We start from the raw sequence: 27,865 nt of genomic DNA on the forward strand, positions 1-27,865 counted from the left end.
GAAAACTAGCAATTAGGTGCTCTAAAATAGAAGTATGTCTCTTGATGCAGCATAAATGTAGAGTTAAGGCTCATAACTTTGAAACCAACACTTTGCTGCTATAAAAGACTTCAGAATACAGCCCAGCTTTCCACCAGGAACTAAAAGACATATGGTGAAATCAGCAGTACAATGAAAAAAAGAAAAATTGTCGAATGTTTTTTCAATTATATTCCCAATTGTCTTTAAGAATAAAAAGTTGAGTTGCATTTAGAAATAAATATTTAGATGGATAAAAAATGATAAACAATTTGGAATTAATTTACTACTTTTCTGACAAAATGAATCTAAAAGTACTAGAGCTTAAGGGTCACACCTGCACATCTATGATATGGTAGGGGGGATCAGAAGGTGAAGCTGAGCCTTGTGCAAAGTCCACTGTACAGAGGTAAAGCAAAATCTCTTCTGAATCTTGCAGGCTGTTACCGGACACAGAACACCACGTGTAATAGGCCACTGCTTCATTGCTCCTTCCACTGATATTTTCTGCTTCAGAAAAGGATGGCAGCTTTTTTGGCTGCTAGATATTGATGTTTCAAGGAGAAGGTGAAAATTATGGTCAAGTTACCTAAGGAGGGAAAACTGTCCAGACTGTCTTTGTTGGATCATTCAGTACAAATGATATTCCCCTAGTTTTTGTCAGGGAGAAGAAAAAAAAAAAAAAAAAAAAAAAAGCATTATTCTGACAGTGTGTCAAATTTGGTTTTATTATTGCATGTAAATTTAACATTCTTTACTTCTATTCATCTAGTGATAAGCACACAGTTCAAATTGCAATAATAGATAATGTTACCCTTTTCAATTTATAAGCTTTTGAAATGTGTGGATGTTTTGATTAGGTCTTTTCTGTTGTGCAGGTAGCATGACTGCTGGCAGACAGATTTTCAAACAAACAGATCCCATTGCCCTCAACAGGAAATATTAGGTATTGGACTCTGAAAAATAGTGACCACATCATGAAAGCAATGACCATGCTACCCAAATATAAATAGATTATTTTAAATATATATATCAATTAATTAATTGGCAAATAATTATGTCTCTGTTTATTAAATTGAGAATAATGTTCTGTCCATGGAGGTGTAACTAGGTGTTGCTACCTATTCCTCTAAACTTCTGAGTGAGTGAAGTAAAGATTAACAAGACAAATTTAACTTTGATGGAAATTGTGTTAAGGATAGCATTGATACTATAATACTGAGCTTACAATCAGTGTTTATCTCAAATTTCATACTGGTTTAGTTTGCTGTGAAAATACTGATATAGTAATTTCTATAGGAAAAAAAAAAAAAGATATGTCAATATGTAATTTTGTTGCTTACTAAAACGTCTTTTTCTCTGATTTTTTTTATAACGCAGTTCTTTTTAAGGTAGTCCACATCCCTGTTGTTTGAGCAGACAATGTAACTGTAAATGTCAAAATGTTCTCTTCTGACTTTTAAACTCGAGTATAATTTTAGAGAGGGAATTTTTTACCATATGAATTCAGTCAACTTATATTAATTTTATAATGATGTACTTGAAATGACAATTCTTCTTCTCCCATTCCCCAAGTGGATTATACTGACATATCCTGTTACTAATTTTCATTCATGCAAATCATCATGTTTGTCCAGCGGGACTGCACAGATAAAGATACAAAACTGTTTTAAATTAAGTTGTGTATTTAGGTAATATTTAGATTAGATATTGGGAAGAGATTATTCACTCAGATGGTGGTGAGGCACTGGCACAGGTTGCCCAGAGAAGCTGTGGATGCCCCGTCCCTGGGGCATCCACAAGGATCAAGGTTCAAGGCCAGGCTGGATGGGGCTTTGGACAGCCTGGTCTGGTTGGAGGTGTCCTTGCCCATGGCAGGGGGTTGGAACTGGATGGAATTTAAGGTTCCTTCCAACTCAAACTATTCTGTGGTTCTATGAGTATATAATGGAGAAAGCTAAGAACATGATGATAACAACACTTCAGCAAACAGGTCTTACCTATATGACTGTTTACAGAGAAAAGATTTTCTCAAAGTAGTAGATTGACTCTTCAGCAAAGCACAGTAGTCGTTGTAGTCAATTTAGGTGACTTGTTTGACATGGCTTCTTAAGTATAATTTTTGCAGTACCTCTCAATTACATGTCATTTTTGGTATTGAGAACCTTCTGAATTGGTTTCTGTTATCTAAACAAAAGATTATTTCATGGGGCTTCAATTTGCAGGTCATGTGGAAGAAATCCCACCTGCAGTACTTCTAAAACATGCCTTTTTACTATCACTTCAATTTATATTCTTATTTGTCATGTATTTGAAACTGTTTTGTCAAGCATTCAAGTGATATCTGTAGAGAAAAAGTATGGTCTCGGCCTTTGTGATCATATGGCTCTGAGGCACACTTTCTGTCAGATCAACAGATATCTTGTGGTTTGAAAGATCTCACCAGATCTTTCAGTCTGGTACGCTAATGCAATAAATGATTTTATGTAACGTTGGATTCAACAGAATGTAAACAATGTCTGCAGTTCACAGAAAACCATGTTTTTTATGGGCTAGAAAATTCAGGTGGAATCAATGCTTCACACTTTGACTATTTAAACTGATAATAAACCCCACATTGAACCACTTCCTAGGTTGTGATGAATAGCAGCCCATGAAACCGCAGTTAATTAAAGCTTAGAAAACCACAGTTTTTGATGTCTGTGTTCTGTAATTAGTTCCATATATTCTCCATGAAATCATCAGAAACACCCAGTATTCCTGATTCATTGAACAGGAAAATAGGAGACTGAGGAAGAAAATAATGTAAGTGTAAACAAACTCTAGCAAAAAATGAAAGCAGAAAAGTATGTTTAAGTGTATAAATATTAATTTTCAAACAGACGTTAACAACAATTTTTAAAAGGGTCCATGAGAAATTAAATGAACAATGACCTTGCAGAAAGCTTTGGAACTTTTACTAAAATTACTGCTTTGGAAAAAAACAACTCGCTGTGTTTATATCATAGGACAGTGCTCTGTTAAAGGCTTAGGATTAGTGCAGTGTTATGTCAGTGTGTGGCACATCCTTTCTTGTGCAGATAACTGGTGTGTTACAAGACACGCCAGTGTCTTGGAGTGTGCAAGAATGGAGAACTAACCTGAAAGGAGATGCAACCATCTGACAGACAAGATTCCATGAAGTCAGCATGATAGTACTAGCAATTCTGCTTGTAGGATTGGGGCCATAATCAATAACCTGAATAGTCTCTTAAAATTTGATGAGGAAAATTAATGGTCTGGTTGACAAGATAACATGATTTTTCAAACATTTTTGTTACAGAGTGCCAGTTTTACTCATATTACGTTAGCAAGACCTTGTTAAAAATAATCAAGACTTGGTCTTGTTGACCAGAAAAGTTGGGGATAATTTGGCCACACCTGAAGACAGTGGCAGTGTTATAACCAAACATCTGTCAGGCTTAAATGAAAATTGATTGATTTATTAGCAGTCTTCAGGAGAATCAGACTTTGCTCTACAATACATTGGATTTGTTAATACCATGGGTTTACTACTTGGCAGATTTCCCTTCTGTCTTTGTTTACATGTCTAACAGAAAGGGCTGAGAAGGAATTGCATGTGCAAAAGAAAACATTGTGTATTTATGTATTATAATAAAAGTAATTAGGCTATTTATATATATATATATATATATATATTTAATAATACCAAGAAGCAGGTTGAGGCAGTTACTTGCAGTGGCGCCTTAAAATTCAACCTATTCTAATTTAATGGATTTGTTCATGCTGCAAGCAGCACAAAACTTCATGGGAGAGTACTTGAAATAGAATGAAGCAGTCTGCTTTCAAACCATCTTTCAAGGCTCCGTTTTAAGTAGCAGCCATACAGATTGAAAAAATAGAGCATGGAAGAAACGTGTCTACTTTTACTTTATGGCTGATGCTAAAACCATCTTCTTAAGTGGGTTATATTACATACTATTTTGAGGTTTCAAAGAAATTGTAAATGATACTGCCAAAGGAACTTCTGCTGCTCCCAACCAACCAACTTTTATTAAAAACCTGTTCCTCTGAAGTCCTGTTTATAACCTGTGACTCTCTCATTTTCTTCAAGAAAAAGTAGCCAAATTAAAGTTTAAAATTGGAAGTAGTTTTATTAATTTCCATATTCTCATATGAATAAAGGCGTGTGAGCTGACATGCAAACAAAAAATATATTTTTTCTCCCACCAGATATTCTATATTTAAGTATATAGGCATGCAGTTACTGCTTTTTATTACAGCATTAATATAACAATTTTTAAGGTTTAAAATAGGTTAAAATGTACAAAAGGAGAAATAATCACTGACCGGAAAAAAGTGCAGTACGGTTTGATTGAGTATACAGAAAAATTGGGGTTATATCTAGTCAACGGAGTAAATAAAAAAATGATTTAGCATTAGTTTGTTTCTATAATTCAGGATTTTCCTCAGCATAATCTTACATGTTTTGTTGAAACTACATGGTTACCAGATAGATTCTGTGTAATACAGAATACAGAAAGGCAAGGCTAGAAGGGAATTTGGGTAGGATCTTTTCTGAGCCATTCTCCCACTCTTAGAAGGGATTAGATAGACAGTTTATTATTGCTATATATTTATACTGTTCCTGAAGTTCAGGGGTAAAGATTTCACAGATCTGCTCAATCATCTGTTGCGCTGCTTTACATATTATGATATTTTTTTTCCCAACATAAATCTTATTTCTTGTCATTGATGGACTAGGGAACAGCTGATCATCTGATGCTCTATTACATATTTGTTATCACATCTCCTGTCAGTCTAGATTAAAGAAACTTGTATCACTCAATCTTATCGTATTTCATGTTTTCTTTTTCTTCTTCCTTTTTTTTTTTTTTTTTTTTTTTTTCTTTCTTTGAGTGTTTTCTGTCTGCCTGTATCTTAAAAATGCTGTAGGTAAAACTGAACATTGTATTTCAGCTAAGACACCTCTGGCAGCTCAGTAGTGTAGCATTATGATGCTGTTCTGAATACATCTGAATGAGATCTGCCTTCTTCATTACAGGTTCACATTGTCTTCTATTTCTTGTTACAATTTCTGGTCTCCTGTACCTCTGTTTATTCTACTCCAGGACTTCTACTAGAGTGCTTAGGATTTTGAACTTCTGTTTACAATTTTTTTTTTTACTTCTAAATGCAAGTTGTATTGGAATACGTTTTTCTTAGGAAGAGAAATTTCTCTATTTAAGCATACCTTTCCAAACTATTGTGCCTTTTAGTTATTGTGTAATCACACATTTTATCTGCATAATTTATAAAATATATATATATTGAAGTCACATTAGATGAGAGATATAGTAGAAAATATGGAGTTAAGAGTGATACAGCTGGACATTACAAGTATGTTAGAACACTTATGGCTAGTTGTATAGGACTGCAAAAGCTAGCTCAGATCTGAAGTCTGGCTTATTCAAACAGTGTGATAATCTCTACATGGTCAATGCAGTCATAGCCTCTACCTTTGGGCAGAGGGTCATTAGGTTATGACGTATATATTACATATAAAGCAAATTTATAGAAATTACTTTTCTTCACAAATCTTAATATGCTAAATCTATAGCATGTTTGATGACACTAAGGAATGATACATGAGGACAGAGCTGAGGTTCGTTCCTTGCAAAGTAATTTTTTTGTTCAAGGACTTTTTACCTTCAAGGCAGGACAAGCTCTGATTTGCAGTATCTGCTGTACAGGAATGTTGGGTGTGTTCCTTTTATTGTGATATGAAATGAACAGAAACCTGTTGTGGAATGCAATTTAGTATGTATACTGAAGGATCACCTTAAAATTGCATATACTGTGGAAGTCATTTTCATTGCCCTTGCCAAATACACTTTCCAGTTGTAATAAACAGTCATTCCTAGTGTTTAACATTTGATGAACCTCCTATGAACTTACTGGGAAAAGTAAACATTTTCTTAAAAACAACTACCCATTTCTAATACCTAAGGGGAACTTAGAGAAAAAAGTTCATTCCCTGACTCCAAACACTTGCTGTTGTTCCATTTGGTTAATCTTTTTATAAGTATCCACATATTTTGACTTAAATGAGTAATTAAAAAAAAAAATACATCTGCAAACATGATGTCCTTTAATTATGGCTGACCACATCCTCTATTCAGAACAACTGCACTTGTGTTGACTGTTTAGTTCTTGTAAACAACTGTCTGTCAAGCAAGAACTAGAGCTTTGTGTACAGAACAACAAAATCCTTCTATAAATCATAAATGTAACAGATGCAAGTGCGTTTCCTGTATGAATTTTGGGTGTGTATATAAATGAGGTGATTAATAATCACAGTAACCCAATTTGCAGTAAGAGCTAACGTTCCATCTGCTATGTCTAAATGCTTACTGAAGTCTTGTGGTTATAGGATTTTTTTCATTGACTTGTTTGTGCACTGAGACTTTTACATTACTGCTTGTCCAACAATAATATTCCTCCATTTAGATGATAATTTCATATCTAAAGCATAATTTGGATTGTTCTGTTGCAAATCTTCCCTTGACTTGAAGAGTAAACTTTTCCCCATTTCAGCCTACAGCACGTATGCATACAGGACTTGCATGCTTTCAAAGCTTCAGTGAAATAAGTTAATTTGAATCGGTATTCTTTTAGTTCTACCTTTCCACAAACATTCAGCTAAATATTGGGGCCAAGGATTTCTGTGCATTAGATTTGAGTTTTGGTCTGAACTGTAAAAAAATAATTTATTTATAATGAGATCCTAATACTCAGAAAAGCATTTTTTTTTTTCTCTCTCAGTATTTGATATATAACATAATTTATAAGACTTCCCTTGTAGGAAGGAATTGCAGGTTTAAGATGGCATTCATCAAAATAGGACATTCCAGAGAATAACATGTAATGAATAAAAATATACCAAGGGTTATTATAAGGGTTTATAAGGCTATCAAGGGTTTACAAAGGGTTTATTTATTCAAGTGTTAAAAAAAAAAAAAACAAACTTATTCAGCTTTCTAGTCTTCCATTCAAATATCTTTGTATGCCCAAGAAATAATATTTTAGTCCAAAGTGTCGCTATGAACAGTCACAAAGTACACTACTATCTTAATCACTATTTGAGCACAAGAGAAACGTAGAGATTCTTTTTCTTATGGCTCTTCTCGCACAGAGTGAAGAGAGCTCACTGTAAATTTCCTTTAAAGTCTTATTTAGAAGAGAGGGATTTATAAACAAGAAGCTAGTGCTTACGAAGGATTAAGGTTTTGGGAGTAGTTATGGTTTAGATATTAAACTTTCACAAATATACTTTATAGGAATGAAACCCCAGAGATTACATACCTTAAGTTAGTTTGCATATCAGCAGTAATCTGAAAACAGCAACAACAACAACAAAAAAGACAAATTATTTGACGGAAGGACTGCAGATGAAAACTGACAGTGATTTGACTTTGAAACTTTCTATGTCATGGAGATAGTTTGTGCCATGACTTGTTCTGTCCTTCTAGGCCTGATTCATTGCAGCACTGTGTTTGCTTTTAAATGCTCTTTGTTCAGCTCAGTATGTCAGGACACACGTTCAACATATATCTGAGTGTTTGGCTACTGAGTCAAAATACATCTGAGTCATAAGAGATCTTGCATTTCTTTGGGTCTTCTGTCTAGAATCTTTTATCATTCAGTACTATGGCCACAAGTAAGCGAATATGGTAAAAACCCACGGCAAAGGTAGAAAGGTATCAAAATTGACTCCTCTTGTAACTACTAGCAGTCTGAGTCTGCAAGCTTTATGGATTCTAGGGCAAGCAGACATTGTACATGTCATGGTTTGAGACCTCTGCATTTGCCAGAGATACGGGTGATGCAGTTTCAAGTAGAATGGCCTGTCTCCTCTCCTTAACTGAAAGAAAGAATAAATCAGTGAAGTGCTTGCCCAAAAGAATGCAAGAGTCACGGAGTTATTTTGTAGTAATACCATCAGAGGACGAGACAGAGAAATTTGGTAATTTTGTACTGGTTATGAATTCCTGATGAAATACTGTGTGCTGCTTCATTGAGACTTATCCAGATACACTGAAAAATTCAGTAACTCCATGCAGCCAGATCCAAGAAGGATACTTTGTGTAGGCACTTCATAGGAGTAGGAGACACTACAGTTACCACAACGAAGTGCACTGTGTGGAAGGCCTTATCATGAATACAATACTGTGAGCTTTAATTTTCTTCTTTTTGTCGCCTTCTAATTTTCTAAATAAGTTAGTGTGGATTATTTCTGATACATGTGAACACAGGAAAAAGCAAAATGTATTTTTGTACATATATACACACGTATATACATATGTTATTACAGATAATTAACGTAGGAAGAGAATAAAGTAAATCAGTAAAATTTTCTTGAAAATGGCTTCCAGAAATTATTGTTATCGATGTCATCCTCTGAGAGTTCACGAACTTGCTCTAGGTAGGTGTCAGTTTTGGCTTCAGATGAGTGATTCTCTCTCCTATGCCATGTATTTCAAAGGGTGTGAAGGTGCACTGGCTTCAGGCAAAAAGCTGTGATTTGCAGGAAGAAAGCTGATGATTAGTGACATCCTGTGCAATTTTCATGCAGCCAATTTCCTTGAGAGCACGTCCCAGTTGTTTCCATCACCATTACAATTCTGTGAACGGCACAGAAACTCTATTCGGGGGAATATGTGGGACTTTTCCAAATATATTTTATCTCAACACTGTCAGCTAACCTGAGGAAATGTTAGGCTGCTCCCAACACTACTTTTATTTGTCTTTATTCTTTCGTTCACGCTTGTGACAGGACAAGACAGACAGGAAGCAATCCATTCACTTTCCCTTGTGACCTTTCTCCTGTTGGAGATTATGGAAACGAGTAGAAATGGTGTACAACTTAAAGGCCATTTAAAAAAACTACTGATGTAGAGTTTGGAAAGCCTTCCCTGGATACTCAGAAAGTAAGGGTCTCGCTGAGATAAAAGGAAAGGCCTGGATGCATATGAAGAGAGGCTTAGACAAGAAAAATTAGGGAGCTTGTGGGAGGCTCTGTTGTCCTGTGTCAATATGTATAGGTACCTTAAAGGAGGCTGTAGCAAGGTGGGGGTTGGTCTATTCTCCCACATGGCTGGTGACAGGATGATGGGAAACGGGCTGAAGTTGCACCAGGGGAGGTTTAGGTTGGATATTAGGAAGAATTTTACTGAAAGGGCTGTTAGACATTGGAATGGGCTGCCCAGGGAAGTGGTTGAGTCAACATCCCTGGAGGTCTATAAAAAACGGCTAGATGTAGAGCTCAGTGATGTGATTTAGTGGAGGACTGGTTAGTGTTAGGTCAGAGGTTGGACTAGGTGATCTTGGAGGTCTCTTCCAACGTAGGTGATTCTGTGATTCTGTATTTAATAGCAACTTCAGCAAAAGCGGCAAGTGCTGCAATGGGCAGGAACTGCCCCAGCCTCCCTGGCTTATATCTCTGTCACATGCAGATTAACACGTTTGCCTTACTGCATGGCTTTGGCAGCCTAAATGGGTCACCTGCCTTTCCTCCTTCTTTTTCTCTGCTGGATGCAAGAGACAGATCCTGGAACCTGCTTTGGTGGTTGCCCACCAGCCCAGATACGGAGCATCCTTGCTCGACACACTTTCACAAAAGGATTAGCTTTCTTGTACTATTTACATGATCACAAGTAAGTTTATTCTTTTCAGATAGGCAATGATTTGTAGACAGTTTTCGGAGTCACTACTGCATCTATTTATGGGAGAAGAGAAAGAAAGAGTTACTGTTATGCCAAGAAGCTTCTGTGTCCTCAGGGCAAACTCTTTCTGAGCTGGATATCTGCTCTCCCTCTAGCTTATAATGATGGTAATAGGAGGGCTACCTGTGATTATAAATGAATAAAATAGCCTTTCTTCGTTGTGTTACAGGAACGTGCATGTACTTCTAGTTTTAATAGCATACTTCTGAATCTGTTCTTATATAATAATAATAAAAGCTGTAAGGATATTTCATTAGAAGAAATATGTTATTTCCTTCAAAGTACTGATCGTCGTTGATTTGGGGAGATTCCTCTGAATTCTTTTTTGTTGTTACAGAGTGCCTTCTAGCCTGATGAAACCATACTGATATTTAATAGTTTCTCCAAGCTGTGCCAGCTGGTGAATGGGTTTTCACTCAGGAACTTCTTGACAACGTTTCCTTCAAGAAAAGAAGTGAAAAAAGGGATTTCTTCTGCAGAGAGGGAATTTTCTGTAGACACATTATTCACTACTCATAAATATCCTGTTCTGCCAAGTATTTGACTCACTTGTTTTTGTTGTACCAGTCTTAACTCAGTGGTTGAATTGTTAAACATGAAATTCATCACTCTTGGCAACAGCAACCTAACAAAATTACTTCTTTCTTCTCTGACTGGAGAGGGGCAGTACCAGGACCTTGACAGTCAGTACCTATGAGGCAGGACCAAAAGGAAGGCTTTGCTTAGATTGCAGGTGGTTTTTAAGAGCTTCTCTGGTGTAGTGGTAGGCGAGTGCTGTTTTGTTCTGAATGGTTGATCCTTGAAGCAGGCTCTGTGCAAGGGAATAGCACATGGATAGCAGCACAAGATGAAAGGCTGTAACATACTGTTTAATATCCAGAGTCTTGATCTTCATCTGTCTAAAATACTTATGGATTCTTCAGATAAAATGCTGAGTATCTAATAAATGTTTATTGTATCCCTTCTCTCATGGAGCTTGTGATACCAAGGAATTGCCATTATGCTTACTTTAAAGATTTGATGAGGCTGTGAGGCAGCTTCCATGGTATGAAATTCCTGGGGCCAGAGCGAACCTAATAATGTTTGTGTTAGTGGCCACTGTGCTTTTGGTTGTGATGGTTTAGCTGTTGGAGGTCTGCGCTGTGAATAAGCTTGTGGTTAAAGAAAAATGGAAAGGAGAAATGTTCTTCTTTAGAAAGATTAGTTCTTGTTTATGATGCAGCCACATACACAGTCATGCTGACATAACAAGGAGCTGCTGCTGCCAGATGCTTTCCGCCATGAAGCTGTGGCCTAAATTATATGCTAAGGAAATACATGTCAGAACAAGAAATGGATCACAGGTATTTAAGTTAGGCTGCACGCTACTTCATCCTGTAGGTCTTAGCTTCAGCTGGGTAATTTCAAATTCACATGTTGCAGGGTTTTATGCAGATTTATGGCTTCACTGATGGGTGTGGTGTTGCCTTGTATGTTCCATGTATGTGTCATACACTTTTTTCTTTGGGAAAGGAGGTAGCTTTGATTCCTTCAACAGGGCATAACTTGTGTTCTGAGTTCAATAATGTGAATTTTACTCCCTAGGTTTCTTCCAGAGACCTATTGTTAAATGTAACTGTCAGGGCTGGATACTTTTGTGAAGACTTCATATTATTTCCTACTTCTTTTCCAAGCCAGTATCTTAAACTGTTGCCTAAATTTGGTCTATTTGCCTTTCTTTTACACTTGTAAACACCTTAGGGAATTTCTATAAGGTGTTTGTTTTGATAGAGTCAAGTACACACACAGAAATACAATATAAACGGACCTACTGAAAATTCTTTTTGATCCAACACTAATTGTCGTCCTTGGCTGTTCTACAGGGTAGCAGAAATCCTAAGTTTTCTGCTCTGGTTTTCATCCTCAATCATTTTTATTAACAGTAAAGACACAACTCTTGGCGCTATCTTGGTTTTAAGCATCTTTATTCATATTAAAGTAAATTGAAATTGTTTCCTGGGCACAGAAACAAAAGCTGTAGAGTGTTTTGTTTACAAGAGGAATCACATTGAAATAAGAACCTTGTTGAGGTGTTTTTCAAAATCTGTCTTCGGGAGAATTATGCATCCTCAGGCATAAAAATAAAAAGGTGGTCTGAAGCCTAAAATATTGATAGGATGCATGGGACAGAAAAAAACTTTGATAAAACTGAGTGAAACTGTAAATTGGATAAAATTCCAACAGATTACTTTAGTCAAAGGAAGGAGTACCATTTTTGCTGTCCTTTTATATCCAAAAGATTTAACTAACAAATGTAATACTTATTAGCAAGTAAAAGGAATGTAGAGTACATAGAGTACATTTTAATTAACGTTTATATTTAAGTTTATCAATTGAAATTTCATAAATTTCATCTATGTCGTAAATTACAGCATGTAGTTTTACGATATTGATTTTCTATGATGCATTTTAACTATTTGATTTAAATTGGCTAGGATTATTGGGAAATACATCATTAATCTTGATCTTTATTCAAAAAAGCTGTGCAATTTTGCTGTTTCAGTTAATTTTTCTTCATGTTTGGTTTGCTATGAGTATGATGAGAAAGTGATGACAACTTTAATTGTGCTACTGTTAAGCATGATGATTCACCATTTCCTCATAATATTTTAACTCTGGCAAATGCCTACTGAATCCAGAATAACATAGACCGATGGATTAGTTTCTATGTATATATTGCTAAGTGTGCATGTTTGAGGTTGTGAAATGTGAAAATAGATTCTAGATCAACAGATTTTCATCCGGAATTCATCTGTTTGATTTGCAAACAAAAGTTGTCAGAATAGGTGAGACACTGAAGTAAATTCTTCATCTGGAAACAAAATAGAAGAATTTTTTTCTTCAGTTACTAGTTCTACCATTTGTGCCTTACTTTATTTTTCCCCTTAGCAAAACCCTGCACTTTCAAACCAGGAAATGTGCCTGCTAACAAATACAACATTGTGGAGAAAAACAGGAAGAAAAAATGTAATTTTTTTTGACCAGCTGAATTACAGTGTCACAGCACTATTTTGAAACTTGCTGAGTAGTATGTTTTGCCACGAGCAAATATTTAAATTATAGACCAGAATCTGTTGCTTTATTATCATAACCTAATAGAGGTATCAACATGTTATTTTTTTTTAATACGGGCATTGGATAGAAGAGGGAAAGAAATACTTCAGCGTTTTGAACTCCACATTCATCCAGAATGGGAAGCAACCATTTCACTCACACTATTGAAAATATGATTAGAAAAGCAAGATGAATATACACTAAAGTTACTAATACCAGTACATTAGATTTATGTTTTGTGTTATCTTTACAAGACTCACAGCTAAAAAACAGAACAGATCATTTTAGTCCCTGTAGTTCCTGAAGACAGAGACAAGCCCTTGAAGCAAAAAATAGGAAGGGTGTGGTGGTTTACTTCCATTTGCTGCCCCTTCAACCTCAGATTCAGCCAAAAGCAAAAATGTATGCATAACAAAACTGAGAGCACAGAAGGGAAAAAATATTTATTGGTATGAAACACAGCTATGGTAGGCATATGTATTTTAGAAAACTGCTACCTAGTATGCAGTGCTGCGAGGGTTATTTTATTAAATACTTTTTCTTGCCTAGCTGGAAATTCCAGTCATAATATCAGTCTATAATATCCAGTCTATAATATCAGTCTATAATATCCAGTCAGAATATCAGTCTATTTCTGTGATCATTTTGAAAAGGTAAAGAAACACAACTGCTCTTACGAAGTATGTTTACACTTCACATTGGAGTACCAAGAGTGCCATTTAGACACTAAGTCTGCTGAGGAATTATATACGCATATTTATATTTTTACTTATATTAAATAGATATAATTTAAATTATTAAAATAAATTAATTTAAATCTTAAATTTAATTATCTTAAATCTTAAAATTTAAGATTTAAATTAATTTATATATTAAATATTATAATTATATATAGAGATATGTTGATCACAATGTTAGTTCACATATTGGAGGAACATCCAGTTCATCTTTCTTAATGTGATGTTCTGGGAAAATTCAGGAAGGGACCTCAGGAGGTCCCTAGTTTAACCTCCTGCTCATAGTAGGGTCAGCTCTGAGGTCAGACCGTGGCTTAGGGTTTCAACCCTAAGTCAGGCAGTGAAAACCTCTGGCAGTGGGTACTGCACAGCCTCTCTGGGCAGCCTCCTCCAAAGCTTGACTGTCCTTATAGTGAATAAATTTTCCCCTCTTGCATGCACCACAGCTGAGGGCAGCAATGCACACATAACATTATGCATTTAACTTGAAGATTCCTTGTCCTTCCTGTCTCCTAAATAAGCAGTAGGTTCAAATCTTTACTCCTCCTTATGCAGTCCTTAGATAAATTGCCTTGGGATGTAACGTTTGTAGAGCTTTCTGCCTAGGTTTCCCTTTCTGCCTTTTTCTATTCTTTGGAAAAATGCAAATCAGTAAATAGTTTTTAAATGGATAGTAGAGTGAACAAAATCAGAAATCTCACTTTGCTCAAATTGCCTGCTGCTGAGTGCCCCTGAACCAGCAAGTGCAAGTTTGTCAGTAAGTTTGTGCTGCGGGAAAGTACAGAGATTTTTATAGTACTGAGTTTCAGCATATAAGTACCTTTGATATTTTTCAGAATATTTTTTTTCTTGGGAGAGAAATACTTATAGCAATGTCAGATGTTAGTACTGTTAAGTATTGTTTAACCAGAAACATAATTCGTAGCATTGTATGAAACGTAACTGGTGCTTAATGGGGCCATGTTTTCACAGTCACTCTTTGTTCTGTTTCTAAAATTTTGTCCATCACTTAGTGAACTTCTTCAAAGAACAGGTATAGCAGCATGCTATCTTTAAGGCTAGGAATGTAAGAAGTGGGAAAGCTGTCTTGTGGAAGGTTGTTTACACTTATCGCTGAAGAATAATTAGGCACTTTTTGACTCTTGTCATTTGTCTTATTAGGTAAACTGTGCATTGGAAACAAACTAGCCACTTATAAACTTTCCCAGCTATGTAACTTCATAAAGTACAATACTTTATCAAAGCAGATCCATTAAACCTCTGACTGGTACTCTTCTCTTGGCTTTGATTGCAGCACCACACAGAAGCACCTAGCCCATCATTGCTACCCCCGTCAGCTTTACCATTAGATGTATTAAACAATGCCGTTGCTGGATTTAGTACTGTGGAAGAACTTATCCGGTACCTTGAGCCAGATCGGTGGCAGCTGGATTTGGAAGACTTGTACAGGCCAACGTGGCAACTTCTTGGAAAGGCATATATTCATGGAAGAAAATCAAGAGGTAAATTACTTTTCTGTTTGGCCTTGCAGTTTTCTACAGGTTTGCTTTTTGATGAAGAAACAGTAATTAAGAGTATTCTACAACCTCAAACATTTGATTCCAAGAAAGGAATACATTAGAGATCATTATTGTTATCTATTCTTATGATCATGGTATCTGAGAAAGGACAATGGCTAAACGTAGAGCTTAAAGGAACTTAGCAGTATAAAGTAACAGAGTGAAAAAAAATATAAGCAGAAAGGGTATCTGTCTGTAGGGCACTGAGAGCTCTTTCTTTTCCACAGAGTGGCAGGGCATCCTGGCTGAGTGATGTAATCTAGCTTTGTGGATTTCTTTTTTTATGGAGGATAACATTTTTGCTTTGATTGATACATTTACTGTATTGTATGAACAACTGGTTTATTTTGTTAGAATTGTTCCAGTCCCTACATCACGTGAACTAAATATTTATCTTTGGTGATACCTCATGAAATCACTGTCCTTGTCCAGTTTGACCATGCAGATTTCAACTTCATTAATCACATGTAAAATAGATCATGTATTTTGAGAGTTGTAGAGCTGTTTCTTGTTCAGCGACTCATTTACTTCCATCTACATCTGACATTTTTGCATTTTCCACAACATGTGATCCAGATGCTGCCCACTATTTCATCTTTATGGATTCCATGTGCATGGATAGCACACAGACAATACCTCCTTCCTTGCCCACCACACAGCAAGAAAATGATGACAAACGGGAGTAACTGAACAGAGTCCTCTCTTGGCAAAGTAGACTAGATTATCATCTGATCAGCAAGAAAAGGGAGGGGATGAAACCTTTCGTAACTCAAATTTAATTTTCTGACAGCTGATTCTTGGATCAGAGCCTAAAAATCAGTCCTTCATCCCTACCTCTGTTGCTACAGCTATGCACACAACAACTAAATCAAGAGTCAAAGAGGAGGAAGTCCCTGTAAAAGCTTCCAGCAGTGGACTATGTCTTTCAGATAGTCATTTAATGCTTTCCTAATTAAAGGGTTTCCGTATTTGCCAAATGTATGCCATGAGCATACAGTAAGTGGGAGAAAAACAAAATGTAATTTGTGAAACATTACATAAACTAAAATGCAGGTGTTGGATAACATCTATATAGACAAAAATGACTCCCTGCAAGACATATCTTTGAAAGAAACTATCAGAGTAAATCTTTTAAAGACTTCTAATTAGACGCTGAAATAGGTTTTTCAACTGAATAAACATATCACGCTATTGCCACATTCATCTTGAAGAGACCACCCTCAGACTGCATTACTGTGTAATTTAATAGCTTGGGGCAGAAAATATGTCCAGTTGAGATGACATAATATTAACTGCTAGGTCTATTCAATAGATAGGGAAAGCAAACTATTTATTTGTCTTGTTTTGTTTTGTTTGTTATTCCTTTCATTGGCATGTTTGCTGTATTTTAAAACTTTCTTAAGAAATGTTTGGGAGAAGAACATGCCCTATTTTTTGTTTTGTTTTGTTTTGTTTTCTTCCTTATTCCAAATTATAGGAAATTACTTTCCTGTAGTTAAATATAAGTTTGTTTGTTTGTTTGTTTGTTTTTGCAATATTTCAGTGTAAAAAACAAATTACTGTACTGGTTAACTGATAAATACCAGTTTACATCTAGATCAGATGGAAGTCTAATTGAAAGTGTGTGTTATTTTATGCAGAGAATAGTATTGTCCTCTATTCCTACTTAATAATTTGTATGAAGAACTATATTTAGATAACCTAAATTCCACAGAACTTCTACGTCTGATGTTTTCTCTGGATAAAATGTTTCCAAAAACTTATAGCCAGGAAAGAAGAAGCACCAAGCTTTGATGTCTAAGTATAGTCCTGAATTCTTTTATAATATTAAACATACTTTAAAATAAAATATATATTACAGTGCAAAAAATGATTGCGTTGCTTCCCACAAAAATATTTGCATAATCATCAGGCCATATTCTGCATTTTTTTTTACAAAGCACAGAGACAAAATACAACCATGGTACTTAGTAGATACTTTTCTAGCATAAATGTTAAGTGATTTTTATTCTGTACTCCTTGTTTGCAGTCCAAAAATTGCATGAGAACCAATTTTGTAAAATCCCTGTGCTATCGTAGGAGCCAGTAAGAAGGTATACTCCCAAGAACATCTCCAAGATGCTTCAGAACTCAAACCATTCTGTTACTATCTGTGCCCACACACGAGTGTCGCAACCATGATTTCCACCTGGAAAAAATAAAAATAAAAACTTGGGAGAAGAAGGGTTCACTGTGGTACTAGATACAAGTCCAAGAAGATGCTAGACAGTTGCACGTACATTTTTCTCTGCTCCCACCTTGTTGCTCCCCTTATTTTTATGTTAGTGTTTTCCATTCATGTGCTACTTCAGAACCTTCCATTCCTCCTGAGCTAGTGCTGAACAAAAGAACTTTGACTGTTCTGTCAAACGTGATACATGAGTGGAAGCCAAGTTGAAAGAGTGTTTAAATGTTCACATTATAACAGGTACTGTAACTCAGTGCACTTGGGAAATCCACATAACCTTTTATTGTGGTTAAGTAAACACTTTTAAGGGAATATATACATTCTCTCATCTAGCTTCATGCCCACAGTGTGTTAAAATAAATTTTGGACAGACAGATACTCTTTGAAAAAATAACAGCTTCATTCACACACTTCAAAGAAGTGATTATATAAGCACTAGATAAATTTGCCACAGACCTTTTAATAGAATTGAATTACATAAGGTAGGGCAAGGGTTCATTTTAAGGTATAATAGCAATATACCTTTATACACTGTAAAGCATGGCAACAAAATATGACATTTTTCATATCTCCTGAAGCCCATCGTTACAACAACAGATGCTAAAAGTTAGTGGCCAAGAGCTGAATGAGTTCTTGCACAGAATCTTTTTAAAATTTGGGCCTGTAGATCTGAGGGGGGTCCATTCAAATTCGTTCCAATTCTGGGGCAAAATGTGCAATACACTTCCTGCTTATTTTAACACATTGCCCTTTTCTCTATCATATTACTGTATCTAGTTCCAGAAAAATTTATGCATTCTTTTTCTGTTGTGAAAAGACAGGAGTTCTCAGGAAAGCTGAATGCCACACAGGCATCCCTCTCCTGTGGATCAGCTGCCTTGCTGGAAAAAAGGCAGCAGTGCCCAACTTCTACTTTCAGCTTCTCATGGTGAAGGGCCAACCAGAAGTTGTGTTAGGATACATAAGCGTAGTCTCTTGAAGTTCACTGTACCAGGCAACTTCAGCCTCTGTAGAAATCTACCAGTAGAAAGCATAACAGAATTAGCCTCTTGTGTACGAGAAACATAACAGAAATAACAGAATAACAAAATAACAGAAATGCCTCTTGTGTACGAGGCATTTTATCCTCATTCAGACAATTCACTTCTTACATGTTTGAAAATGTAACAGGAGAAAGTTCTCCGTTCCACAGTACTAGATTAATGGAGGTAGGCATGTCCATCCTCTAAATGACTCAGCCTGGAGCTATTAGTTGATCAGAAGAATTTAAATCATTTTTAATTTCTCACAGCAGATCTCTCCCCAGTAAGTTTTGTCTCTTTTTTTCTCTGCTCCCTTCTCAGCTTTCTCCAAGGAATGCTCTTGCAGTGTGGGAGGCAGAGTGGTGCCCTATCAGTAACTTTATTGGAGTTATTACACACTCCTCACTTTTAAAAATCAGATTGTTTATTTAGGAGCCTATGTTAACCTGATAGTGATGGAATGAAGTGCACCAGCTTGGCATTCACTGTAAATGTCAGCAGAGAAAAGGCTTCAGTGTGTTTAACTTACCCTTCACCACAGTAAACCCTGACTTATGGGTGCCAGTGTATGGATATGGTCTGTGAAGAAAATATTTGAAGAAATGTGGAATGAAATTTCTGCCCAAAGATCTGCTCCTGAGACAGTACCTGTGAGCATGTCTACTCGGGAAGTGCATCTTCTAAATTCTACTCCCTATGTGTTTAAATAGAGCTGATAGACTGAAGTTCTCCTTGGTGATCTATGGGCTCTTCACATGGTTAGTACAGGGGAAAAAAAGGTATTTCTCCAAAGGGTCATTCAGATCAGGAACACATTTCAGCTTTATTTGATAGCATTTTATTTATGAACTATTACTAATAACTACAAAGGATTTCTGAAATAACGTTACTGGTTAATGATATGATTTTTAAACTGCACTGTGTTATTTTATATTCCTAGCTTATTCTTGAGTTAGCTCAGAGGCAGCTGGCTTCAAACTCTCTGCTCTTTCAAGACATATATTTTCATAGTCTCAAAAGCCATATCACCACAGGGTTTCAGGTTTTTTTCTTTTTGCTCAGGAAGATAAAATCATACTAACCAGTTGGAATGCACATGTGAACTGGACACTACTTCTGTTCCTTAATGGTGGTAGGTTTGGAGAGAAGCAGTTCAGATGAAATATGCCATATCATGATAATTTTAGTCTGGCTTTTTTGAAAGAAATTAAGTTGCACTGATTTTCACAACACTAAAAGATGTGTTATTTTTTTCACTAAACCAATCCCAGTTTTTTTCAGTCTTAAATGCCTCTTTCAAGGTTTGTTATTTCTAGGCTATGCAGCTAAGGGGAACCTAAAGTGGTGTGCCCTCTTTCTGATCTTTTAATGAACTAGCAGTTTGGATATAGTGAAAGTCTAGCATGATACAGTGGAAACAGATTATAGGGAAACTGGTGCCATATATGAATAACTTTATTTTGTGTTTCAAGGGAGGTGCCTAGAAAGTGGAGCAATATTTTAAGACACATGAAATGAAGGCAAAGCCTAAAAAGCAACAGAAATTCATATATACGTTACTATGAAGGAGAAGGGGTCCTCTGAAAAATGGAGTATACTAAGATTAGTAACACATACTTGGACAGTTATTTGTTGTCTATACAGTATTCAGTGGTGATGATGTAACTTCTTAAATTTCTTTGTCCACAGAAGTGAGAAAGTATTTATATCCAAGAGGTACTTAATTATACTTATACCACCCTTGAAAAAAAGTTGTAATTGACATTTTTTTAGTGGGGGAGAGGTTGGAATGGTTTATGCAAACTAACTCAAAAATGCATTTGAAGTTTTGTAGTGTTCTTAAATGTCACGTGTGTTTCTCCAATCCATAATTAATATAGAATAGCAACACTCAAAAAACACTCAAAGCAGACAAAGCTTATTTTATTTAATGTGAACCAACCCCTCTAGAGTTATAAAATAATTGTTGAATACTCCTAAACAAAGATCTTTCAATTTAGGTTTCATATTATTCATACAACTGCAGTATTACACCTGTGTGTTGAACTTGTATGGCCTGCACAAAATTGAATTTTCCTCAAGGGTTTTGCAGTGTTCAAGTTGGATTACCTCCCATGAAGTTGTATTATGAATCAGAAAAGCACCCATTTGTTTATCTCTTTGCAGTGGTTGATCTCAACCTCCTAAAGGAGGAAGTACGACTGTACAGTTGTACCCCTCGCAACTTCTCAGTGTCACTGAGGGAGGAGCTGAAGCGAACTGACACCATTTTCTGGCCACTGTGTCTTCTGGTTAAACGTTGTGGTGGAAACTGTGCCTGTTGTCATCAAAGTTGCAATGAGTGCCAATGTGTACCAACAAAAGTCACCAAAAAATATCATGAGGTATGCACTTTTTTTTTTTTTTTTTTTTTTTACATTTGCATGTTTGGAAATACTAAAAGCAAATTAAATAATTTCTTTTTACTACAGGAATGTGCCAATATATATCTTAACATTGTGCTGCATTTATAGTAAATATATTTTTTTAAACTACTGTTAATGAGGAGTTACATAAAAAGAAAAGGTATTTTTCTTGTTAAAGTACTTTTCTGTGGAACTGTTAAGTCGTTTCTGAGGTATTTGTTAACTGGTGCAGTTTGGATACATCATAACCACACCTCCTTGTTCAACTTTCTCTAGTGGTAAATATAAACTCCATGAAGGAAGAGGTATCTGTCTCATTTCCATTGTTATGAAGTTATAACTAAAATTATTTACACCTGAATTACCTAACAATTCAATCGGTTTAACTGTATTATTAGCCTTTAAAGTTAATGAAGTAGAAATATGAAGCTGCAAGACTCTTTTCTTTGATACAAGCAAGTATCTGTTCAACATGTTTTAATCACTTTTGTGAAAGAATCGATGTAAAAGCAAAAATAAAAATTAGTGGGTGGAATAAATGTAGAAATTCAGCTGAGGAAAGCCAATTTCTTGCTTCCTGTCATCCTGTGTGCTTCCAGTGCAGTCTAACTCATAGTCTAGGCGTCTGATAAAGCACTTGCTGTTCTCTTGACGCTTTCCTTCTTTTCCTTCAGGTTCTTCAGCTGAAGCCAAGGACTGGTGTTCGGGGATTGCATAAATCATTGACAGACGTACCCTTGGAACACCATGAGGAGTGTGACTGTGTGTGCAAAGGGAATACTGAAGGATAAACATGATTTAATTGTGCTCTTTTCTTTTGAAGCACATTCAATCAATGGCTGATTCTATTATGGGGCTTGTGCATTATCTCCTTCTGTAATCTCAGTTGTTTGCTTTGGGGATCTTCCATCTTCAAGATTTACAGTGAGCTCTAAAAAGAGGAGAAGCCAAACTGGGATTATATGTTGTGTGACAGCTCTATTTGGAGGCCCAGTGAAAGGATGGGAGAAAGGCATCAATAAGGGATTTAAAATATATGTATTGTTTTTGTCCCCCACAGTTGTTTTTTTTGACAATACATGGATTTATAATTTAGGAGAAAAATTAAAGTTAGAAGGCTCACATCATGGAGACTTGATCCTGCTGGCTGGCTCATTTCTACAGCTCCAGTACATCTAGCCTCTGGCTGAAAACATCTGAAATCTTTCTTTGTGTTCAACAACTCCTATGTACTCAAAGCATTCTCTGTTTTATAAACTTGGTTTATAACAGACTGTCTTGTACCGAATTAAACTTAATTTGTCTAATGGTGGTAGGAAAGACTGGATTTTTCCATATGCTCTAGCAAAGCTCCTGCCTTTTAGAAAGAAGACTGGACAATAACATGAGCTAAGGAAGCAAACGTTGAAAAGAACAGCGCCTTTATTCTTACTACTATGGCCGATGATTTCTTGTTTGTTTGTTATTTTTTATCGTGTACATTTTTATACTCTCCTTTTGACGATATAACTATTTGCTTTTCTAAACTTGTTAAATATATCTATTTTTACCAAAGGTATTTAATATTCTTTTTTATTACAACCTAGATCAACTATTTTTTAGTTTTGTGAAACTTTAAAGCCAGATTTGTACAGTTGAAGGAACAGAGATGTGGTTAAAATGGGATAGGAGCACTATATTTTTACAGTTTGTTGCTACACAGTGAAAAAATACATTATTATTTTTTTTTAACCTGGAAGCACAGTAATAATAAACAGAGATGTGTGGATGAAGCTCAAAGCTTTGTTAGCTCCATGATACTGAATATACAAGAGAAAGACATTACTGTAAGTGGTTTCAGAAGCTGATGTTAATAATTCCCTCTCTCCATTCTGGCCTTTGTTCCAGTAGAAAAGAAATGAGCATAGATAGATGAATTCTGGCTTGTTTAACTGTTTAATTTCTTTTAAGTAGGACGATCTACGACATAAGAAGCTCAGTGACTTACAGCCTTCGTGATGCATCACGGTCATGGGAAGGCAGCCTTGTTAATGTTGAAGTGTATGGTTTTCCATTGACATTTATAGCTGTTTAAATTCTGTTCACTCACAGGATCATAACACTTTGGTACAGTTTGATGAAATACAGTTTTATTTCTTCTGTACTTTGTATCCTTTAACCAATACACTTATCCCACCCTATGCAAATTGAAAAGAAAACAGTAAAGTATTTTGCTTGTAAAATGCTTTAACATTATGCCTAGTTTATTTTTTTTTGACTATTGGATTTGCAGATTGTAATGAATCACCAAATAAAGTAATAATGCTAATTTTGGGAGAATATATGTTTCTGTGTGATTGCATATTTGTATCTGGTCAATACAGAAAAATAGAAAAAAGTGAAGAGGGCGATTTTCTACTTAGTTTGAAAGTCAGTTAAAAAATGAAAGTCTTCTGTTACCAAGATTTTCACTTGTTTTATTGATTCTGCTTAACTCTGAGACAAAAAAAAAAAAAAAAGAAAAGAAAAAAAGGGGTAAAAGGGGTGGGGGAGAATGTGGTGGTGTTTGTATAAACATTTAAAATGTTAAAAAGTGTGTGGATGAGAAGCCATCAACTAGAAATAACATCTGTTATTGTTTCTATTATGAAAATGCATTTTGATGGTGATTTTGCATGTTGGTATGACTTTCTGATACCAGTTCTGGAAAATTCTCAGGTGAAATCTGATGCTATCTTACTGGCCTATTTTACCTCACCCTTGGTCTCCTACTGAGTAAGACAAATATCTGGTGTAAATGCAGCATATAATTATCCAGTCTGAACATTAGCCCTATTTCAGAATGCAGATTGTAGGCACACAGGAAATGTGGTTTACTTGAATTTTGAGTCCCTGACCAGAATAAAGTGTTTTGAAGAGATTTATTTATTTTTTTTTAAGATTAATTTTGTGATTTCTTTGTGATGTCAAAAGCTTTTTTAAAAAGCAATTTGGGATAAAAGCAGAAATTATAGCCTCTGGTACCATAATTCATTAGAAGAACTGAAAAATGTAATTCCCCTACAGAAATTTCTGCTGTAGGAAATGCAGGAGGTCTCATCCAGTCGGTTGGCTTGCTAGTGAAAGAAGTCATGGCATGCATTTTGGGGTGGGTATTTAGTGGCAGCAGAGGAATGGGCAGCTGCTGGAAGCACAGAGGATCTGGAGGGCGATGTTTTCCAAAAGTGACAAGTATTTCTTTTATTGCCTTCTGCCTTTGGCTCACTTCCTTCCTTGCCCATACTTCCTGTGCCAGTTTCCTTCCCAGCTGCTTGCTGTAGGCCCAACAATGCTGCATCTGAACTTGTTATCCCCATGCTCTTTACATCCCCGTTCCCAGCACTCTCTCTAATGTGACCCAAAATCACCATTGCTCCTACTTTCCGTTATTGTGCCCATCCCTACTGAGCTCTTTCCATCCTCAGCTCCATGTTGAAGCTGTGTCTTCTCACTGCCACTGCTAGTCTAGTGCACTGCCTAGTGCATGGAGGACTATAGCAAGTCATGTGTGAGCTATAGGTTTTGGGACCTGCTGCCACCTCTGGAAAGGGATCATGGGCATAGAAGGAACATGGAAGCGCAGCACACCTGCTGTGTGCTGGGGCACACTCTCGTTTTCCAGGACAGCTGGGACACATAGTGGATGCAGTTGTTTTAAAGGACAGGATTTGGGAAACCTGCTAACAAGCTAAGCAATGAAGGGTGAAGCTTTCCTGCTTTGTGCTACATCCTCTTTCCTGTTTAATAGAGCAGCTGCCCCCCCGAGCATGGATAATTCACCCTGGGGGCCTGATGGCGGGGGGCCATGCTGCACCCTGCCCCTGTGTAGCCAGCCGGACGGGCTTGCCAGGGGCCTGCACCCAGAAAAGTCTCAAGAAGTTTTGAAGACGCCCTTCTGACAGCACAGGAACGCTGGTGTGGAAAAAAATAAAATTGGTAATTTCCAATAGCAGGCAGGAAGAGGTGGGACTTAGGTAAAATCAAAGGGGTGGTGGGGGTGTGGGCAGCAGGGCTGCGCTGCCGCTGCTGCAGGCCTGGGTGGGCCAGGCCGGGCTGGGCCAGCGGCACTGGGGTAAATGCAGCAGAAGAGGGCAAGAGCAACGCAGCTGATGACTACAGTCTCCTGATGTACTTAAAATTCCTGTTATAACATTTTAGTTTCTTCCTCTGAAGATTTTGTTGCCTGAGGAGGAAATTTTTCAGTCAGGTTTTTCTGAGGAGTGTAACTCCTCACGGCCTCAAGGTGAGCCAAGGCTTCTACATCCACAATTCCACAGAACATTCAGGAAGTGATCCTCTCAGGGTGTTTTTTATTTTATTTTATTTTTTATTTATTTTTTATTGTAATTATTTATGTCTTGTTGTTTCTAAGCAAAAAAGACAGCAGAGTGGTAAAAAATAACTGAAGTTATTAATCTTGAATTGTGAACAAGCAAATAGTGGTGCCTCTTCCACAGTTATAGATCATCACAGCTAAGCACACAGGATGCCATGCGTGTAAGAAAAGACTGGCAAATGTGGATCAAAAGATAATGATTTTAAATGTGAAATAGAGTTGTGGGCTTCAGTTTTACGTCTTTGGCATTTTTTAAATGATTGCTGTCTATTTTAGGCTATGAGTTGCTGAACTGTATTAATGTAAGCATCAGTGTTTGGAAGTAAAGAGGGAAATGACTGTTTCCAGTAGGCCTACAACAACAACTGAGGCCAACAACGGAATGGAATAAAGTAGCTCCTGTAAATAGACAAAATCCAAATAGTGTAGTCTGTGTTTGTAGGTTGTATCATATTCCTAATAAATGCCTTAGGCTAAAAGTAATTAATTCCCCCAGAGGAATAGGTAGGGAGTTGCCGACTGATGCTGAGCCTTGTTTTACGGATTTTGTAGATATTTACATTCCTGGAACCTTTCTGTCAGCCTTTGTCAGCATGGGAGTGATGGGAAGCAGCACAAGAACTTTAGTCACCAAGGGCGTTAACTGCAATCTGTTGGCTCTTAAACTCTTATAAGTTTCCTTGCTCTTTGTCTGCCTGGTTGCACGGGCTTGCAACTCCTTTTCAGCGTAAGAAGAGAAAAAATTATTTGTGGCTCATACAACAGAGTTCATGGAGGGGAAAGAAAGACAGGAGCACAAAGCTACCTTATTTAGCAGATATTGCATCAGCTACTGTAAGCTGTTACCTTATTTTCTTTCTAATGGAGGACTGTGTCAAAGCTCTTAAATTTGCAATTCAGATACTACTGCTGCTCAGATATTTGCTGCTCAAATAGTCTCATTTCAATTGCAGCAAACTCTGGACATAAAAATTGGAAACATTTACTTTCTATTTGACTTCTAAAGATAGCGTAGTAATGCTACTGTTCAAAGCTCTCTCATAAGACCATGCAGAAATTCTCAAAGAATGGTAATTGCAATATTCACATTCAAACCAGGCGGTGAAGCTAAGTAATCTAACCTACTTTTCTGGTGCTGTTTGGGACAATTTGATATTTAAATTAGCTTAGGTAAATTTGCTCTTCATTATATTTTTTTTTATTATTATTCTCATGGGATGTTTCATCAAACAACTTGTCTTTCAAACTCATTTTATGCACCTTTCAAACCCAGTGGCACTGTTTTTGTTTCTTTGTTATCTGCCAAAATCACAAAGGGAAAACATGACCACTTTTTCAGCACAAATTGTACAAAGCTGTTCAGAGAAGACATAGTTTGCCTGTTGCTTCACTGAAGCTCACCTAAAATTTTAACAGAAAAATAAGTGTATAGATAAGTCCTGCAAGAAAGGTGACGGGTTGTTGGAAAGTGTGATTCAGAGCACGTAAGCTAGATTCCTTCTCTGAATCATGCTCTGTGTCACTATTGAGCTTCTCTGTCTTCATTAAATAGAGTTAAAGTCTGGCCCTCCCACTTGAGGCAGCTCTGTTAGATGTATGAAATTAATCAAGGTGAACACCCCATTTACAGGCCTGTATTCGGAAGTGGGGGGAGGGAGGGACACCAACAAACAAAAACAACAACAACGACACTTCTCTTTCTCAAAGAGTCTCAAGATGTTTTGCAGCATGGAGTGGTTTTTCATATAGCTGATTTGGCAAGCTTTTATTATGCCTAGTGAACAAAAGTCAGAAGTGACAGTTGAACACAACATGCCCATGCTGCCTTCCTGAGATTCTGCCACTCTGAAGACATGTTCCACACAGCTTGGTTCTGACTGGAGTCTGAAAAAACTCACAGTATACTCTGCCTTTCTTTCACTGGACAGTATTCCAGTAAGATGACAAGGTTAGCAATACATCTTGGTTATCTGTCTCACTTAGTCCTGCCTCAGTCATATCCATGCAGTATGCTTCAGAACCTCAGATAGCACCTACATCAGACTCATTTAAGAGAGGCCAGTGAAGGCCATGATGTTTAGGGAATATTGTTTTGAAGAATGGCAGTGATCAGTACCATTAGCATGTTTGTGAACTATCAACTGCATGAAAAACGAACAACACTGCTTTGTTTAAAGGCTTCAGTTAGAGACTGACCAGAAGAAAATAATATTTAAGCTTTGACTTCATTCTTTTCAAGGTTCTCCACAATTTCAGAAAAGAAGGGACAGTTCTTCCTCCTAACTAATATTTTTTATCCTTGTGTCATAAACTGAGCATTTTCACTTCAAAATAGTGAAATAAACACATCTCTCTCTGTCCTCAGGTGTTAAAAGGCTGGATCCTCCAAATTCCTTCTGCCTTCAGGGAGGTCTCTCTTTTGTTGTGACTATACTTTTCAACGAAGAAAAACAGGTGATCTGCCTACCAAATATTTTTATGCTTGTGTAGTTTGTGTAGTTCCTTAGAGATGTTAAGCAGTTTTTTTGTTGTTTGTTTTGTTTGTTTTTGATATAGCTATGCTGAGGAGGTGCTAGGCAGAAACTGTTTTTTTTAGAGACTTCACAAAATTGTGAAGTCATAGCAGACTTTATACAGCTGAAGGGCATACAAAATCCAAATCTAA

At 36.5% G+C, this 27,865-nt stretch overlaps 1 protein-coding gene across 2 annotated transcripts in view; it reads left to right on the forward strand.

Annotated features, from left to right (window-relative positions):
- The window catches only part of PDGFC (platelet derived growth factor C), a 119,003-nt gene extending 95,834 nt beyond the window's left edge, over positions 1-23,169 (forward strand). For both annotated transcript variants that reach the window (XM_038178673.2, XM_038178672.2), the window contains 3 exons: positions 14,928-15,135; positions 20,608-20,825; positions 21,521-23,169. In XM_038178673.2, the coding sequence (XP_038034601.1) occupies positions 14,928-15,135; positions 20,608-20,825; positions 21,521-21,637 (543 nt within the window). In that variant the 3' untranslated portion in view covers positions 21,638-23,169. The remainder of the gene's footprint in view (positions 1-14,927; positions 15,136-20,607; positions 20,826-21,520) is intronic.
- Positions 23,170-27,865: the final 4,696 nt, after the last annotated feature.

The sequence above is a fragment of the Anas platyrhynchos genome, chromosome 4, assembly GCF_047663525.1.
Source record: "Anas platyrhynchos isolate ZD024472 breed Pekin duck chromosome 4, IASCAAS_PekinDuck_T2T, whole genome shotgun sequence".
In the NCBI taxonomy this organism is placed as follows: domain Eukaryota; kingdom Metazoa; phylum Chordata; class Aves; order Anseriformes; family Anatidae; genus Anas; species Anas platyrhynchos.